General features: G+C 36.9%; 1 protein-coding gene across 1 annotated transcript; it reads left to right on the top strand.

Moving 5' to 3' along the window:
* Positions 1–240: 240 nt before the first annotated feature.
* On the top strand, positions 241–1,378 carry LOC121330567 (probable G-protein coupled receptor 88). The gene has a single exon (XM_041277175.1). The coding sequence runs from the start codon at positions 338–340 to the stop codon at positions 1,370–1,372; it is 1,035 nt and encodes a 344-aa protein (XP_041133109.1). The 5' UTR covers positions 241–337; the 3' UTR covers positions 1,373–1,378.
* Positions 1,379–20,368: the final 18,990 nt, after the last annotated feature.

The following is a 20,368-nucleotide window of genomic DNA, read 5'->3' as shown; positions in this document are numbered from 1 at the left end:
AGTAGAATGTGATGCGGTAAGTGTCCTTTAGGCTTCAGCGCTGGGTATCAGAAACGCGAGGGTTTTACACCACATCATCGCTCATTTTTGCACGCAGGGTTGACTGGTTCGATCTGGATTATTCATGAACTTCAATCTGCAGCAGCTCAGAGTACCGTACATGCATCTCAGTGCTTGAGTCACCGTTGAACACACACCGCATCTAATAGGCTACTGGTCTGCTCGTTACAGGTTTGGTTCTGCGGTCTGCAGCATCACATCTATGCATCATAGCGTTTAATGACTTTTCCCTTCAAACATGAGGAAGCCATAAAGGTTTAGAAAAGTGATCTGCAATATGAAAAACACATCGAACCACCACCTGCATCTATGTGAGGAGACGACCAGTGTCAAAATTCCCCAGGCAGTTGCCTATTCATTGATGTTTTTATCTGGGACCGTTACTAACCTATTTGTCATATACTTGGTTGTTTCGTTCAAAAAACTGAGAACAACGAGCAATGCTTTCATCGTCAACGGGTGTGTGGCAGACCTGCTGGTGTGCGCTTTTTGGATGCCCCATGAATTAATTTTGATGTCAACAAACTCATCCCTGATAATGGGATACCACGTATTTAAAGACTCGCTCCTGTTCCTTGGTATTACAGTGTCTCTGCTTTCCCATTCTTTAATCGCCGTGAACCGGTATGTTTTGATAACCAAAGTGCCCGCCACCTATTTGTCTGTCTACCAGAGAAGAAATACAGAATGGATGATTGCAATTTCATGGCTGATGTCCTTGGTTTTCGTCTTACCTTGGCTGACAGCTCAAAGACACCCAGCAGACGGATGCACCCTGCACAGATTCGCGACGCTGACTGCGTTTTCCAAGCAGAGGTCCGTGCTGGCTAATTCTTACACTTCTGGGTTCTCGGCAGTGACTATACTGATTCAGACTGCTATCATTCTTTACTGCTATTTTAAAATCTTTCGAAAAGTGCAGATTAGTGTGAAAAGGATTAGTGTTTTAAATTTTCAAATTGTAAACAACTTGCCCTACTCGTTTCCAAGGAAAGACAAACGTCTTGGCGTCTATGTGTTATCAGTGTGCTGCATTTTTCTTCTGACAACAGAACCAATGTTTTGGGTTTTGTTTCTCGGTCTGTTCAGATCGGTTCCAAAAGGAGTTCAGACTGTTTCGTGGATAGTTTTTTCCTCGCTTTTTGTTCTGAACCCTTTCATTTACACCTGGAAGAACGAGGAGTTCAGAAAGTCGTTCAGGTCGGTCATGAAGGGGGAGTTGTGGAGAGGACCCACAGTCGGTGTGGAGCCGGTTATACAAACTATTTCGCAACAAACCAGCAGACGGGCCTTCTCACCAGAAATACATTAATACTCTGACAGTGTTGTTATACAGTATTTTTGACATAATTTCTCAGTTTTTCAAAAAAGGTTATATTTAACATAAAAAAAACTTATTTTCTGGCAGTGCATAATAGATCTGCTGCTATATAAAACAGACTATATTAGTTTGTAATTTTTGAACACCTGTGGGCACGACTTTCCATTCATCTACAGGTTATTTATTTTACTGATGTACAGTAAACCCATTATTAATAAGCACATCGATGTCTGCATTTAACCACTGTAACAACTGCTATTTCAAACTTCTGATTATCCCGATTACTTAGTCAACCCTTTTCTTTAATCAGACCACTTCACAGTACGCGGAGATGTTCTTTCAGCAACATGAGGTCATCTTTGATCTGCCTGGAAAAATGGAAAAATCAACTACACACAATACGATCACACAGTAGAGTATAATAGACACAAAGCAAACTAAAAGTACATATTTGTGAAAAAAAAGCTGTGATCTGTACAGGAAAAAAAAAAGATACATAGCTTGTTTTTTTTTTTTTTTTTTTTTTTTTTTTGAGCGTCTAAAGTAATTTCTTAAACAGCTACAATAAACACTTCAGCGTGTTTATAATATGTGAACATCAGTATAAGCATGCTTTGGTTTACTCCGGTGTTTTCAACCATTGTTTTGGATAACCCCAAACGCAGACTTTTTAAACTTTTTTTTTTTTTTTTTAAATTATTATTAATTCGTATTGAAGTCTGGTGATGAACACCCAACGACATCCACTGCTAGATACAGAGTGTATCTTGGACCGTCTGTAAGAACTGCCGTATGTGCACTGGAAAACAATGTATGTTTAAAATACATGTTTAGCTATTCGATGAAGCACAGACTTGGGTCGGTGAAGGGTCTTGAGGGCCATTGAAAACCATTCTAATACACAGATGGTCTAGTACTGGGGTGTTGAAGTAAATATCATGCTAGAAATTGTAGGGTAGATCTTGAAGTTCAGTACCGCCCGGTTGTATCCATTCCCTTCTACAATTAATATAATTTAATTCTGGCTTTATAACACAGGAAGCGAGTGTGCACGCAGCCTGAAACAAACACCCATCAATCTCAGTGGAACTGTGTATATATATATATATATATATATATATATATATATATATATATTATACTTATATATATATATATATATATTATACTTGACTTAAATTTTATTTTTTTTTTTAAGTTTGCTTAAATGCAGGCTTGGTGTTCATTCTAAACAAAGGCTGCAAAAAATGAAAGTAAATTGATGTTCATGTTAAGCATCTACAAAGAAACATCTAGCTGCTGAAGGAAACATTTACTAAAGAAAAGATGTAACGTTGCTTGCATTTCCTAAATTTCTAATGCTATTATCAAACCTAATTAAACATTAATTTTATGTGCCATTTATATACTTTTACTGTATACGTTTTGTGTGTGCTAAGTAGCATTCTGTATATTCTTAAACAATTTAAAAAACATAAACAGTGGTTTAGAAATTACATTTCAGAAAAAAAAAAACGTTTTTTTTTCCTTCAGTTTTTAGTTCATTCAAAATAATACTGACGATTTTCTACACCTTCACTGACTGTACACCTACTGACTGCTCTCCTGGGGGGAAAAAGGATTTGAGCTGAAGTTTTTTTTATTCAGTATTTTCACAGGAGCATATGGTTTCATTACATAATATACCGTTCTTCCAGTTAAAAACCTATTTTATTGGAGCAGAATTATAAATAGCGACACTCGTGTTAACAACTAACACCTGAAAGAGTTCTAACCGTTCCAGGTGAGATTTGAAAGGAGCGGTGACCAAAGTTTTAATATGTCTCATTAGCGCAATCACTGAACCTCTTTCTCATTCTGTTGATCATCTTTTGGTTCTTTGCTTGGCTTTTGTAATTCTATTTGAAATATATTTCAAAGACAACCTAAAAAGTCGTTGTTCGGACTAGCATCGACCAGACGCCATAACCTACAGCTAAGAACCAGGATGCAGCAGCATCTGTATTGTTGTATTCTAAATAGCTGCATAATCTGTAAAAGTACAAATGAAGACTGGGAAGACTCTCAATAGAAGGGGGTAGTAATAATGAAGACTGGGAAGACTCTCAATAGAAGGGGGTAGTAATAATGAAGACTGGGAAGACTCTCAATAGAAGGGGGTAGTAATAATGAAGACTGGGAAGACTCTCAATAGAAGGGGGTAGTAATAATGAAGACTGGGAAGACTCTCAATAGAAGGGGGTAGTAATAATGTTAAATCTAATTAAGAGGTCAATTTAAAACATTGGCAAAGGTCGTCTTCCTGTTTTATCAATATTATTTTTCATCTGCAAGTCTGTGTACTGTACAGGTCCATATTACAGGTTACAGTGCTGCAGAAGAGCTGTAGACAGGCATCACATTATTATTCTGTGTCATGGATATATTAACTAGGAATTGATCTGTTTGTTACTTTACCTAAAACACTTTATTGGATCTATCAAAGCCACACCTACATCTGTTTTCCACAAACTACACACTGCCCTGCACCTCAGGTCTCTAATATGCAAATAAGTGATGTTTGATTGGTCAGATGCTAGAGTGTGCGTGTTGTTGTTGTAAATGGCTACTTGTGTGGGCTCGCTAAACAATAGTTACTTGCTAAGTTTCTTTAGTTTTGAAAATATATTTGACCTGAGTGCATGGAGTCATGGATGTAACTATTATGAAGAGTGGCAAGAAGGAATCCATTTCTGAAAAAAGGCCATGTAAAATCCTGCTTGGAATTTGCAAAAAGGCATGTGGAAGACTCTGAAAAGATTGTGGTCCGAAGAAACAAAAATTGAACTATTTGGCCTAAATGCAAAGCGTTATGTCTGGCGCAAACCCAACACAGCACATCACCCAGGTAACACCATCCCTACTGTGAAGCATGATGGTGGCTTTTCATCAGCAGGGAGTGGGAAGCTTGTCGGGGTAGAGGGCAAAATGGATGGTGCTAAATACAGACAAATCCTTGAGGAAAACCTGCAAAAGACCTAAGATTGGGACGGAGATTTACATTTCAGCAGGACAATGACCCCAAGCACACAGCTAAAGCAACACTGGAGTGTCTTAAAAACAAGAAAGTAATGTCCTAGACTTGCCCAGTCAAAGCCCGGACTTGAATCCAATTGAGAATCTGGGCAAGACTTGAAGTTTGCTGTCCACCTACAATTCCCATCCAATTTGACAGAGCTTGAACAATTTTGCCAAGAAGAATGGTCGAATATTGCACAATCCATGTGCAAACCTGGTAGAGACTTACCCCAAAGGACTCACAGATGTAATTGCTGCCGAAGGTGGTGCTACCAAGTACTGACTTGGGGGGTGAATACTTATCTAACCAAGACATTTCAGTTTTTTTTATTTTTCATTAATTGTTGTTTCACAATAAAAATTCTCTTGCCTCTTCAAAGTGTTGAGTAGGTTGTATATATATATATATATATATATATATATATATATATATATATATATATATATATATATATATATATATATATATATATACACACACACACACATATATATATATATATATATATATATATATATATATATATATATATACACATATATATATATATATATATATATATATATATATATATATATATATATATATATAATGTAGCGATCTCCAGTCCTGCAGGCAGGCGCATCACACAGGGCGAGGCAATCCACACACAGGCGGAGGGCAGGCATGATCCTGGGACCTCTCGCACTAAAGCATAGCGCCAATACCGCTGTACAAAAGAGCCGGCTCCTTTGCAAGGCGCGTATATCGGGCTTATGTCTTTGTAGGTGATTACGTCACCTACCAGCCCTGCTGCTGCATTCCCCCGTGTACGCTACACTCTCCCCTGCCAGCCTCAAGTCCGACCCGGACTTGCTCACCAGGCTACACTCTGATGAGTGCTTACCAGGGTACCTGCGTCCACTTCTGACACCAATTGTAGTGTTCCACCTCGACGGATCCCAGAGGCACTCCACACCTCATTGTGCAGTTACAAAGAAGTATTTATTGCCTTTCAAATGTTTACACTGTACCAGCCCACTCTGTACAGTGTACCGGAAAGTTACAATTAGATCAGCTCAGCCCGGGCTAACCCCACGCACCCCTGTATAATCATTCCCTTATCCTGCCCACACGAGAGTCAATATATATATCATAACCCCATATATATATATATATATATATATATATATATATATATATATATATATAGTATATATATTGTATATACTCTTATATATTTTATTTGGCACCTCAATGATACATAGGGAAGGTATTATTATTTTTATAAGACATGAGTGTCAGACGATGTCATCAGTCTAAATACAATAGTCAGAAAATAACGATGAATTGAGCATTTGCAGGTTTAAAAAGCTGTTGTAATTTTGTAATTTGTTTAATTTCTAGTCAGTCATACGGAAAACAATGATGTACAAATTTCACCAGCGAACAACCCGCTAAATGTCTTTGCTGGGTCAAAATTAAGTCTTGCCTGCAGCACCACAATGACATGTTCAACTCCGTTAATATACATGTGGTGGAAACCACCAGGCATAGACGTCAACACCAGAATTCTAAACTTGAAGACGTTTGAGTTCCACGAGGTGAAAACAGAAGATGAGGGTGAATACATCTGCAAGGTAGTCTGTGGCGACAAGAAAATGACCAAGAAAGTGAGAGTGCAAGTCATTTGTGAGTATATATATATATACAATTTGAATAATATTGTCTTTCTCCAGTCTTTAATAAACTCACATTTTTTAAAATAAGAAATAAATACAATAATAATAATTTAATAAATAAAACACGTGGTGCACCACAATAATTATATATATTTATATATAGATATATATATATAGATATATATAATATATATATATATATATATATATATTATATATAATACTATAATATAGGTATGTGTTATATAAGTTACCACAATTTGAATTATCTAAAAACTAGAACTACAATATAACTACGACTGACATGGAAGTGCTTGCAATATGTTGTACACACCTTTGCATAAATGCACAGTACCTCTCACTATTTCATTAGTTATTTTTCCAATGGATGTAAAACTGCTATAATGCTACGTGTTGCTTTGTTTTAATCAGCTTTTAATGAACCTGTTATACATGTTCCCGAACCTCTAAAAGAGGGCATCAAAGTAGATGCAACATGTAAAGTGGAAAACATTAACCCTGATGGAATGCAAGTAAGAATTGAGTGGATGCTGGGAACTCAGGTCTTGAGGAATACAAGTCATACATCTGATAACCATTTCACAGACACACTGACTATTCAGCCTAAAAAAGAAAATCATGGACAAAATCTAAGATGCATTGTAACACTGGATGTTTTTCAAAAGGAACACTCCGTGGAACTACACGTTAACTGTGAGTATTACCTCATATTTCTTTATTAAGAGCCATAGTCTTAAATGAATGATAACTAAGGTCTTAAAATCCATTGAAACGGTATTAACATTGATGATTAATTCACAATTTGCTGCTAACAAAACTTCCAGTAAATCTTACCTAATACAGTGTGCATTGTCATATTTTCTTATATCATTTCCTAGATTTTATGTAAAACACACAAACGTATTATGGTAAAGGTGAATTAGTGAAGAAAGGTCATCCCTTGCAGAATGGAGAAATATACATTTAAAAAAAAAAAATGCTCAGGAAGAGGGTGAAGCATTCTGATTTGTGTTTCATACAACAATTCAAATTCCCCGGAGCAACTCGCATTTGTTGGCTGGGTTCCTTCAACTGGAACAAAGGCTATTAAAAAATTCCATTAACAATCACAGAGTGTGTGTGGCTTTCATGTCGGAATATTTAACATATTTGTAAAGGGAAAGTGGAGATACTTATAGGCTTTTAATGCCATGTTAATTACACTAATTTATTTCTATTTAAATCTATCCATGTACCTGAGGTGTCATGTACTACATAATTAAAGATAGAATAATCTGCTCTTCCTTTCTATTCAAACCTTCAGGCATCATCGAGTCTATTCATCCACCCACTCTCCCTCACTCTCCCTCCCTTTTTCACACCATCCAATTCCACCTCTAAAACCATACACTCTAGGTCACTCATGCCATATTCACCCTTTGTAAAGTGTTGAAGCACTGACGTTTTATTTCTTATGTTTGATGGGAGGTTCTGTAATCTTTTATATAATGATGTACCCCTATATATAGTATTGTACAGGGTACTGTATGATACAAGCTGACCTCCACTTAGGGTCAAGGCAGTTATGTGTAAGAAGGGAGCATGTATTTTACAACACGTAATATATTGTATATTATAGTTACTTAAGAAACAATTAACAATATTGCTAATACCACATCATTTCCATCTGATACAAAAGCAGTTTCAGATAGATGGATTGCATAATTAAAGTCTGCTCTATATTAGGGGTGTGCTTATTCTTGTCTTGTAAGAAGTATTTGTCAGCAGGCAATAAATAAATCAAAACAGACCTATTTATTAATGTGTTGATTTCACAACAGGAAAAGCTGCCCTTCCCTCCCTTTCACAACTGAGTACTAATCAATGGCAGTTAACTCCTGGATTTAGTGTTTTATAAGCCTATTGAAAGTAAATTTTCCTCTCTTTTAATCAAAGATAACACCTTGCGTAGGATTACGTCCCACAGTTCACTGCAGATGTAATGCATTTCTAAGTAAACTAAGGAAAGTGGAGGGAAAAAATGTCAAAAGGATAAAAGGTCAGACCTTCTAAACCATAAATTAGTTTTAGCTAGTTTGATTATGACAGGTTTTACATTAAATTACACTCTCAGATTGTTATTGATTGATTCTCAATAGGTGAACAGGGAAACCAATGGACTTCATTGTTTTGTGTTGAGTAATTATCAGTACGAGAACCTGAATTTTAAATTGTTACCTGCTACCTTTGGACATGTTGGTCTCAGTGAGTGTCTTTGGGAAATAAATATAAAGTCAACTAATTTGTTTGCAGACGGTCCTTCCAAGACTCAGATTTCCATGTCCACCCCTCTGGTGGAAGGTAATGATTTTGTAATGAATTGCTCCAGTGATGGAAACCCCAGGCCAAAACTAGCATGGCTAAAGAAGAACAAGCCTTGGCCGGCTAATATGAGGAAGCACGGTGGCTCAGTGTCTGGAGGACTAGCCCAGAGACGAGGGGACATATGAATGCACTGCTAAAAACCAACGAGGAGAACAGAAAGCAAACGTTTCGTTGGTAATCCACTGTAAGTAACTATCACTGTTTTCTGTCTTCTTGTGTTCCATCTTACAAAGGGAGGGCAGTGAGTCTGAAAGGTGCAGTTTTGACAAAAACACATGATATCACAAACATGGATTTTTATTTTAAAACATCTAGTTTTACACAGTTCTCCGTTTTGCGTGCAATCCTTACAGAATATCTGATATATGTCTTTGGTCATTTCACGTCGGCAGTGTCTTTGGGGTCGGCAGTGTCTTACTGGCTGCACAGCATGTCAGTCAGTAGAGGAAGCATCTGTTTGGTTACTGACAGGAAAGAAGACACGAAAGGGTGGAGACATTTTCAATTTATTTCTTTAAAATAACCCTAATGTTGTACCAGATATCATGTTTAAAAATGAAAATACATGTTTGCTATAAGATGCATTATTCACCTCAACACAACTGAGACAATGAATAATGCCAGTAGTATTTTTCAATTTAGTTACAGTTCGGTGTTAAAAGAGCCGGTATTTGTCCATATAAGTTAATACAATACCTATAAGAATTTATTGGACCTTGCTGAGCTGTTCCCTATCTTCTCCTTTTTCGACATTATGAACTGCGTTGGGTAACTAAGGTCTATACTGAAGCTGGTGATACTGTTTACATGTTTTTGGCTGCAGTCCCGGAATTGCTGTCTTAATTCTTTCAGGTCAAGTAGCACGGGGCACCCTGATAAAAGTCAGTAGATGCACCATTTATTCTCACTCGAGAGTTCCCCTGAGCTAACTTTTACAGGCGGTAGCTGCTCAGGTTGCTAGGATACAGTGTGCCTGGCATCACATGCAGTAGTGTCACATGGGATGAATGAACTCAATGGTTTTACATGTTTTATTTTTGTATTTCTAGGCACCATTAAAACTTCATTTGAAAAGGTTCATAAAATGCCTATTGCAACAGTAATTGTGTTCAGTGAATTTCAATAGCAAGACCGCTCTGGTTGTGAACTGAGGTCAGAGGCCTAGTCATTACACCTCCCATCCTGTAAGTGGTGCCTGCTATAAGTGGCTTAGATTTAGATCTGAAACAAAAACACATTGGAAATGTGAAAAAATGCCAAGTTATCAAAAGTGCCCAGCCATTTAAAGTGGAGATATCACAAACACAAGCCAAGTTTCAAGAAACCATTGGGGCAACCTTGAGCAGCACAAAGCAAATAGGCACAACTGTAAAACCGATGGGGGCCAAGGTTGCCCCAGTTGTTTTTTCTAACCACTTGTTTCAGATATCACTTCTTTTTTCACTTATAACACACACACGGGAATAACAAAATTGTTCAACCTATAATAATAATATTGAGGCAATGTATTGCCATTTGGATAGGGTAAATGTAAATAGTAGCCTAGTCTGTTGAAAGGGTTAAGATGTGAATCTGTGTAGTGTAGCGGTTATGCGTAGCACTTATGTAGTTGCAGTGAAAGTATGACTAGTTAAGGTTCATATCCTGCCTTTATATATATATAACTGTTGCTTTGACTTACATATGTGTAGACTAAGCATTCTCTTTAATATTTTATTTTGACTATATTTGTCCTTTTATTCATGAGGGCCATGGGTCTTGAAAACACATTGCAATAAATCATTTGCAAATGTTTCTAACAAACGTTATTCTAAGACCTTATATCATTATTAGTAATTTTAGAAAAAAGTTAACCCAGTTGTCGCTCTCCTCCATGACAACATGACAGTATTTGAATGACAGGTTAGTTTTAAAGCGTGAGCAGATAAACCTTGATGCCTGCAGTCTTTTGAAAACAAGTCAGTTATTTCAAGTTAGGCATTGATGGTTAGAATTTTATTTCTGAAAATATTAGCTCAGGTAGCCCAACAAGGAGGCAGGTCTAAATGGGGAAACACAGCATTTTGGAAAACATGGATCGAGAATTTATTAGCAGTTTGCTGCGCATGTGGACTGTCAGAGCTATACTGGTGTTCTTTGCTGAAAAGAGACTAATATTGCAGATAGCAGACTGTTTGGTTCAAATTGCATGTACTGCTAACAATTGATAGAGCCCTTGCGTCTAAAAGCTCCTTACCCAGCATTGACTGCAAGCTAACAAGATAACAATGCTGTGGACCAGAAGGGGCGAGACTCTAAGACTTTTGGAATGCAAAGCATAAAGGGGCTAAAAGGCAAAAAACTGATGTATGGACCTTTTGGGCACCAGGGGTCTGAAGAATGCAGAGTTCAGAGGTCGTCACAGTAGACTACACACATAGACACACACACACACACAATAAATTAAATAAATGGTAACAGAATAATGTGTTGTACCTTTGCTATTGGTTAAGTGTCAGAGAAAGAGGAGGTGGACCATCTATACAGAAGGATATTTAATGTCATGCAAAAATTGTAAGGACGAGTTTTCTGTTTGTCCTGTACCTGGGACCAGACTCCCTGCATATTTCAATAAACCTAACTGATTGAAGAAAATTTTCTTGAATCTACTTACTCACCATCCTTTTTTTAATTTACATCACAGCATGTTAACTTTTTCAGGTCAGGTAAAACTGTTCTTAACTTGTTTCCACTGTGTGGCCACAAAATTCAAAACACTGTGAGTAAAACATCATAAGAGGCTAAAACGCGTTATCAAATCCATAAGCAACGAAGCCTGTTTCTCTGGTAGATGTTGCAAGCCCAGTGAATTCATAGCACAGGCAAAGCATGGTAAAATGTCACACACTCCAGCAAGCTGTCTGTAATTTATATGTTATTTGATTTCGAAAGGGCTGCTAGTTGAATGATAACAGCAAAAGAGTTTCTTGTTTGATGGTGTCAGTATTGCCATAACAATTAGTTTAATTAATAGGGTACTTCTAGTAGAGTTGAGCCTCTGTTGGCGTAATGATGTGTTCTTAAGATGATACACAACTATCAAGATGATATACAGCTGTAGATGGAGGCGTTGTCATGGCGATGGAGATAGAGGGCCTGCTTGGGGAAGATTATCAGGAGTGTTAGAGAGAAACCCCTGAATCTGAATACCAAATATAATGCAAAATATTAAAAGATTAAGTTGTGACAAGTATAATACAGTTTTATATTGAAGCCAGAAGACATTATTATCATTATCATTATGTCTTATTATCATTGATCGGTACTTAATAATGTATTGCTTTCAAATGATGGGATTAGCATCATTTCACAATTCAGAGGTTTTTATAGTTTTTTGCTGTTTTAATTAAAAACCTGCCAGCTAAAAACATGTTAAAGGGAATGAAAGATGTGAGTGTCCGCACAAGCCTATAATTAGCTCTCTGCCTGCTCATGTTATTATCAAAATGCAGCCTGCTCGCTGTATTCCTCAGTCTCTATTGATAGCAATCATGGTTCACTGTGACTGCAGATGGCCCAAAGAACACTTCAATATCAGCTTCTCCAGGGATTGACATCCCAGAAGGAGGGTCCTTGCAGCTGACCTGTAAAACTCAAAGTAATCCTGAGGTGACTCAGTACAAGTGGAAGAGGCTCCCGGAAGCATCTCTGCCTAGGGGGGTGCTCGTAGAGGGCAGCTCCTTAACTATCCACAGATTCCAAGGGTACCATCAGGGGATCTACGAGTGCGAGGCCATCCATCTGAGTGGAAAACGCGACCGAGCCTACATCACTGTCACTGTCACTCAAGGTAACAGCCTGACCATACACTGCTGCCAATGCTATACATTTCTGTGTGAAGAGTTAGTTAATATATATTAAACTGTTTGTAAGCTACTAAAAGGGGTATAGTACATTAAACCTGATCTAGTTTGCTAAACAGTAGTACAGTAACGTATTTTAAAAGTGCCTTTATCAAATCGAGCCCCATTGCAGTGATTGTCTCGACTTGGAGCTGATGTAGGAATCCGACGTTTAAACACCTTTTTTTTAAATTATAAATTGGTCACTGTATTTAAGATGTCTATTAACAAAATATGACCAGCTTTTTTGGTAAAGTTTTAAGAATCTGGTTGATAACCGTTAAACTAAAAACTTAAAATAAGTAACATAATGCTGTTAAACAAAGTGAAATGTAAACTCACTATTCATGCTTTAGTGTAAAATTGAAATTGATTGTTGGATACTGTCAGATGGAAACAGTGTCACATTAAAGTTAGCTATAATATTTTAGAAAAAAATTATATATAGCATAGTTTTCTGTGTAAGAGACAGATTTTTAGCCACCTTATATTATATTCTATGTAGCCTATAGGGTATTCTACATACTGTTTTGCATCTCTACCCTTTTATGTTCATGTTTTGTTTTCCAGAGCCTGCTTCTCCAATAATTGGGGCTGTGGTTGGGAGTGTGTTTGGGGGCATTGCTGCTGGAGGGATTGGGGGCTTCCTGCTGGCTAAGCTTCTTAAATAACCACCTTGTCCAACAATGACCTGAAGTTCTTATATCTTGGTTCCATCATGACTGACATATAATCAATAAATGATATACAGGAACATGGTTGGACACATGAAAGGAAAAGTACCTGCCATGTGTAGCACACGTTTGCTTATATGAGCTGTCCAACGCCTGTATATTTAACTCATATTCATAGCCAAGTTTTTAAATATTTTAAAGGCTTTTACTATTAGAGACATGCAGTTTTGTTTAATTGTAGCTGACTGGAGTTGTTTTTTGTTTTTTTTTACTTACAGTTCAGGGACAGGGACCAAACCTTAGCATAACAACTTTATTACAAGCGCTGCACTGTTTAGCGGGGAATCCTTTGGTTTTGTTTTGTTTTGTTTTTATCATGTGACTCAAAAGAACCAAATTCTTGTCTTTTAAAGAGAGTTAGACACATTAAGATGGGGGGCTACATACTAAATGCATTTTAATTAGATTTTTTTTTTTTTTTTACCCAAAACTTTTTTTGTACTAGTTAAAAAAAAAAAAAATGTCAGCCTGCTGCTTTATAAATATCTTGCCTAAAAGATTACTAACTCTATGTTTTATTTTTCCTGGTTAATAAAGTAATACATTCCAGAATGTTTGGATACAGCTTTGTGATTCCTGTTTCCTTCTCTGTATCAGCAGTTTACACTTTCCAAGAACAGGGGTGGAAATAAGACTGAATTTAATCTGACACACCTGAGCTTGTTACCTATACACTGTGGCTAACCAAGCTTGTAGTGAAAACCTAGAATGGGTGAAACTACTATGCAAGAAGTCTTATTTCTATACCTGAATAAGTTCTTATGAAAAAGCATATTAATAATGCTGTCATATGTTGAAATGCTAGTAAATTTGACTCAGATTTCTTTAGTAATGACTTATAGTCCAGACTTCTGTATTACTACATATTTTTTTGTTTTATAGTTATGGACCGCTCTCACATTATATAAAATATAAGTTTTACTACTTAGAATCTGTGTGTGTGTGTGTTTGTTTGTGGAACATCTAAGTTACATTTCAATAACCACCTTTTACGTTGATTAACCGCCTTTTACAATAAATGTTTTTATTTTGAATATAACCTAAAATATTCAGTTTTTATATATGTGTACAAGCCTGTTGTTATCTCTGCTGGACCTGGCAGCAATCAATTCCTTTGTTTTGTACAAGGTAGGAGAGGTTTCATCTTGAAGCTTGCCACAACGCTTCAGCAGAAACATTTCAATCAGAAAACTGAAAAGCTGCAGCCGCTCAACCTGGATTCTGTGCTGCGAGTGACACACACGCAAGATAAATTATATGTTACTTTCGCTTTAGATTAAAAAACTACTTTTGTTTTTACAGTTTTGTATGTGCATATACCTGTTTACACGCTAGTTTATTTTAAAATGTTTATTTTATTATAGTTTTTCATTTTTAAAAGTAGTGCTTTATAGTAAATTAGAAAATAAACCATTTTATGTTTAATGGTTTATTTAAATAAGGCGTTTCAGCTGTGCCGATGTTTGATATGATGTGCTTGAATAAAACATTTTTCAGTTGTATCCGTTAGTTTGTCTTTCGTTTTGATATTGATGGTGTTTAAAATGTACCGGCGGTTGTAGTGTTGAAGTAGTCCATAAATGTACAGTGTGTGCCTGAGGGCGGTGGGGGGTAGGGGGCGGCTCTATGTTTTGTACGGCCTTTCTGCTAGAGATTACGCGATATTAAATTAGAAAAACGGGATCTATTGACTGATGAAACCTCGTGAGCCACAAGCATGATTTCTGCTCCGGATTACATTTTACAGCTATTTTTTATCGTTAGAAGCGATTGACCCTGCCCTTGAAGTCGCGCTGCCAAAAGAAAGTTCTATTGCTGTTTCAGGATGTATTCGCGTGACAACGTCACAGTCATGGCTGTGGACTCGATTTTTAAATGCATGTAAACCAAACAATTGACTCGTGGATTACATCCTCAGCTGAAGGTATGCTTTCATAACAAATGGAAAATGGATTCAAGCAGATCTAGATTATTGTTTTCACAGTCAAATTAATTTATTCAAAGTCCGATCCAATGTCTTTGAAGGGTGATTGTGGCAAAGTGGTAAGTAATGCACAGGTGTACATGTGATGCAGTGCTCAATACAATGACAAACAACAAAGTACTGGTGAAATGATGTTTATTTATAATCCACATGTCACTTGACCATAGCAATAATAAAGTCGGACTGGCAATTCTCAATGATGTGTATTGCTCAGTGAAATAACCACAGGCTTAAGACTCGAAATAATAAACACAGGATAAACACACACAAAACACAAACACGATCACCGTAGAGTGCTGAAGTGCAGGTGGTGCAAATTAATACCATTTATTAGTGAACACGTGTGCAGTGAAGTCCGGGTTGGGTGTTAGCCATCTATAAATAACAAACAGAAACAGACTGACAAACAAAACACGGTAACACTCACAATTACTAACTATATGCGTTTTCCCACTGGTCCTAAATACCCTCAGTCATGCCCTCTTTCGGTGGCGTGGCCAGTCACGTATCCTCCAATCCATGACTGACGCATCGCCTACCGCACTAAGGCAGAGGCCCGCTCCCCTCCTGGGTGGCCGGCTTCCGACTGACCCTGGAATGAACTGCCAAACCATCCATTACAGGGCACATTGCTTCGTTTATACCGTTCCCTCACAGGTCAGAAGGGAGATTGGTGACTAGGATTCATTCGTTCTCTGTTACAGCGATGTATTTGATATATTTGAATGGTAGCGGCTGCGTCAAACAAACAGAACATGTCACTGCATACCTGTCAACCAATCAGAGTGGATTTGGACTTGATATTTTGGTGATGTTTCTTCAAGGAAACTCGATCCACTTGTTTTAAAGAAATTAGAAATGCGATCCAATTTCTTTGAATTTGAAAACTCACCATAAGATGCAGCTTTGTGTGTTTAGAGCACCAAAGCATCTACCCATAAGCTATAACTGCATAAAATGCGTTATATAGAATCATATATATATATATATATATATATATATATATATATATATATATATATATATATATTACAGTTGTTAGTTTATTATTTGGTACTTTAAAAAGTAAAAATAGCAGTGCTGTAATTCCTAGGAAGATTTCTCTTTCTTTACTTCTATCTGGCAGATCTTTTGGTAAACACAATCAACACCTATACTGCATGTCCCTCTTGAATTCTTATAATTGGTTAACACTGAACTCTGTTCAATCTCTATTGTATAATATGTTCACAACTTGGGTGTAAGGTTAAATTATCTTTTTTTCCCCCATCATTTTTTTCATCTTAAAAACACTGAGACTGAGACCTTTATTAACTCAAGCAGACGTTGATCTCCTTCACGCCTTTCACAGTTCAAGATCACTGCTCTTTGAATATGCAGCAGAAAGGAGCCTTAATCTGATCTCCAGCACTATATCTGGCTTAAAATCTTTGCATTGGTTGCCAGGAGGGGTAGAACAACTACCGGTACTTAGTTGCCAGAGTCAAATACTCACCACAAAATATTAACACATCATGTATTTGATAATGTCTAGTGCTCTGTTTGTGTACAGTTTGTGCACTGTATTTTAAAACTGCTTGGGATTTAGAATGAAACTATTAATCAGTTTTCTGAAACGCAACCACATGCTTCGCAATTACTTTCTATATTAACAGCTAGATACAATTAGAATATTATTAGTTTAAACAAATAAAAATATGACTGTTGTTGCAGCTGCTGTTGCTTTGAAATTGAACTGCACAGTTAGTCGACTACCACTTTTTATTCTGTGTTACTTCTAATTGGCTGTTGTTTTTGCTCTTAAACTTGGACCTCATGTTCAGTTTGCCAAATCCAATTGCAATTAGCAGTGTTCTGTTAAAATTAGCTTCTCGCGGTGGCAACAAATTCCTTAAATTGGGGTCACTGTTAGTCAATTAAATTGCCTTTAAATGAAAGCAGTTGAACCATCACAAAAAGTGTGATGTCTCTAAAATGTAAATTCCAGTTTCTTCGAAAGAATTGGAATTGGGATTGGAATTGAAAAACAGGAATTGGAATTGAGATTGGGATTGAGTTTGGGATTGGAATTGGGATTGAAAAACAGGAATTGACCTCGACCCTGCCTGGACTTTTATAACTCCCTGACCTGCTCATACGGTGAGATCTCAGGATGCTGGTTTCCTTTAGTCCCCATACATGTAGGTTCTGCATGAAGTCAACTGGAGCCAGGGCTGTAGTTAGCTTTACCTCACAGTATCAGTGTCAGATTCAATGTTGAAACTGCTGTTTTGAACTGAATGCAGACGGGGGTTTCACAGCCCAGTACTTATTCATCACTCGTGGTGGGAGTGATCGAAAGAGTTAATGGTTAATTATTCAAATACTCCCTAACTTGACACATTCTTGTTAGGGGAGAAATGAAACACTCAATGGTGAAAGAAACAAAGGAATTTGGTTATTATAGATAACGTGACACTGTTCTTTTGAAAAGGGCGATGTGTAGTTGTAATTTCTGGAAGCAGAAAAGATATGATAATGTTTTGTAATGCTCTTTGTTCCAACACAATCTCTGGTCTTCTTTAAGCTTGGCTGACTTCAACAGACAGCCCCATTAAGCATTATGTGTTTATCTTTCTCTGTTAAAGACAGCAGGAGCAGTGTGTACTGTTATAAAAATGGCTGACAATTGGAGTTTCTTTTAAAGGTGGAATAGGGTTTAAAAGCTTTTTCGTACCATTGAAACCATCTTTTATTGCTTTGTTGTTATTTTTTTTCTATTGGTAATTTATTTTCCCTCAGGTGAAGTCCATTTATCCTGCCACAAATACAAAGAAGTGCTCTCCCCAATCACATCCTGTGTCATAGGTAAAGAACCCCCTGACCCTGTTTGCAGCATGTTCACCTGGGAAACTAAAGCTAAAGGAAACTAAATATATACAGTATATATAAAACACTTATAAAACAATCCTATAATCCTATAGAGTTACATTTTGCTGGCTGTCCAGTGTAGATTTCTATAGTATAATACAGACATTGTATAGATTAATATAGATTAATAAAGACATTCCTTTAGATTTCTGAGGAATAATATAGACTAGAGTTTATAATATATAAATTTCCATAGTTTCCTTCATAATCTATATTCAAAATCTGTTTAATCTATATTCAAAATCTGTTTCCCACAAATGTTTCAAATCTGTTGAAACATTTGTGGGAAAATGGCCAAAATCATATTAATCCTATTATCCAAAATAATAAAATAGATTTCAAAGCAGTGGTTATCACTTCTTAATGCCTCTTAACTCTGGATTCTTGAAATGCATTTTGAAATAGATTTCAGACCCTTTGCTCTCCTGTGCGGCATTTAGGCCAATGACCAAGGAAAGGCGTACTCAGGAATGTATGCTTTCTTCACTGTTGTGTAAAGGTTTGGCTTTATTAGTGTTTACAACTTATAAGAAGCTAAGTCAAGTAAACAAACATGTTTTACCTTTAAGAGTGTTATCCATTGATCATTATGGGATTTGTTTTGACCATAAAAGGAAATGTAGATGTAAACATATGACTTAAGCAGAGTGACAATATGCAGCTAAACCACATATTTACCCAGGACAGACATCACATGAATAACTTTACATTACACTGAATTACAAGTTTGAATACTATTAAAACAATATTGACAAACCAGACCTGATTCTGAAGAAATCACACAAAGCTGTAACCTTTGACCCTCTTCATACTATTACTATAGATTTGTTTGCAATCAGGAAACACTGTTCCTATTGACGAATCAGAAATCAAAGCAGCCTTCAGCTACAATTCTGCAGGCGCAGATAATGTCAGGGGATTCTGACACAGAGTGAAAAGATTCAAATTCAATACTGAAGCAACAGAACCACTCAGAAACATCATAACAATGTAAAGAAAGGGTTACAATAAAACAAACAAACAAAATCTTTCAAGCTAGAGTACTTCGAGTATTCCTCTAAATGCTCTGCAGAAGCCTGCCTCAGAATCACTTCACTGCTGTTCACTGTACAACGCTCTTAAGATGTTGTAAACACTGCAATAAATCCAAACATGTAGACAGAAGTGAAGAAAGCCTACATTCCTTCTTCACTTCCTAAATGATGCAGAGGAGAGCAAGCTCCTGAAATGTGTTTTAAAATAGAGAGGATTAAGAAATCACACCCAAGGCTTTAAAATCTATTTTATTATGTTCATGTTATTATTCCAGTATTTACTCCAGACACATCGTCCCTGGCCCCCCTCAATTCTTTGCACTGAAGGTCTTTGTTTGTTTAATTTTAGTTCAAGATGTATGCCAAAGGTGTAGAGTTTAAATTGAAGCTTTTTGGTACCTAACCCCTTCCTGTCCTGTAAGCCATATGGTCTTATTTTGTAGATCTAAAACTGTTTGTTGGTTTGCTTGTTTTATTTTTTTTTTAAATACAATGCTTTAGATTAACCACTACTTACTGGTACCTAATTCTAGTATCTAGAATTGCACACAGAAACTAATGGAAACCAGTTTACCCAATAATCCTCAGTACTGCAATCCAATCCGTCTTGACTCGGATTTGCTCTTTTCAACCAGAGAATCTAAGCAGCTGATATTGCTACTGAACCCTGGAGAAGTCAGTCTGACTGGTCTTCACACAGCCCTAACACAAACACTAGAGATCGCTGTGGCCCAATACACTACTTCAAACTAGAACAGAGACAGGGCATAAATGGAAACTGAGTAAAAGTAACAAAGGTGAGAAGCACCTTGTTACACAGAGGGATGATTTCACAGACTCTGTTAAGCACTAATTGTGGACGACCCTTCATGAGTTAACAGTAGTCCAAGATTAGTGCTAATGCAGGTCTGTAAAACCAGCCGAGAGAGGTATAAATAGATGGAATAGCATACTAGGTGAAGTATCTAAAACCTGATGAACATGAACAATTAGATTGGAGAACGGTGTGCTAACAAGGGACGCCAGCGAAGGACAACAATGCAAAGAAAAAGGAGAAAAAATTTAAAAAATGAGATAGGTTTCACAAATCAAAATGGAATCTGTGCTGCTTGATAACAAAACATTCCATTGTGAAATCAGTGTTCCCCTTTCACTTAGCTGACACAAAGGAAAGTGTCTTACATCCTGTCAGGCGTCTCCGCAGCAGCCAAGCACCCTGGTTCTCACACTCTGACATGACGTACTGTAGTATATCGAACTGGAGGAGTAGTTGAAACTAACTGCCAGACTGACCAACAGTGTGTGTTGTTAATAAAAAGGGATGCACATATTTCAGACAG

The sequence above is a fragment of the Polyodon spathula genome, chromosome 18, assembly GCF_017654505.1.
Source record: "Polyodon spathula isolate WHYD16114869_AA chromosome 18, ASM1765450v1, whole genome shotgun sequence".
In the NCBI taxonomy this organism is placed as follows: domain Eukaryota; kingdom Metazoa; phylum Chordata; class Actinopteri; order Acipenseriformes; family Polyodontidae; genus Polyodon; species Polyodon spathula.
This window is presented reverse-complemented; position numbering and strand designations above follow the sequence as displayed.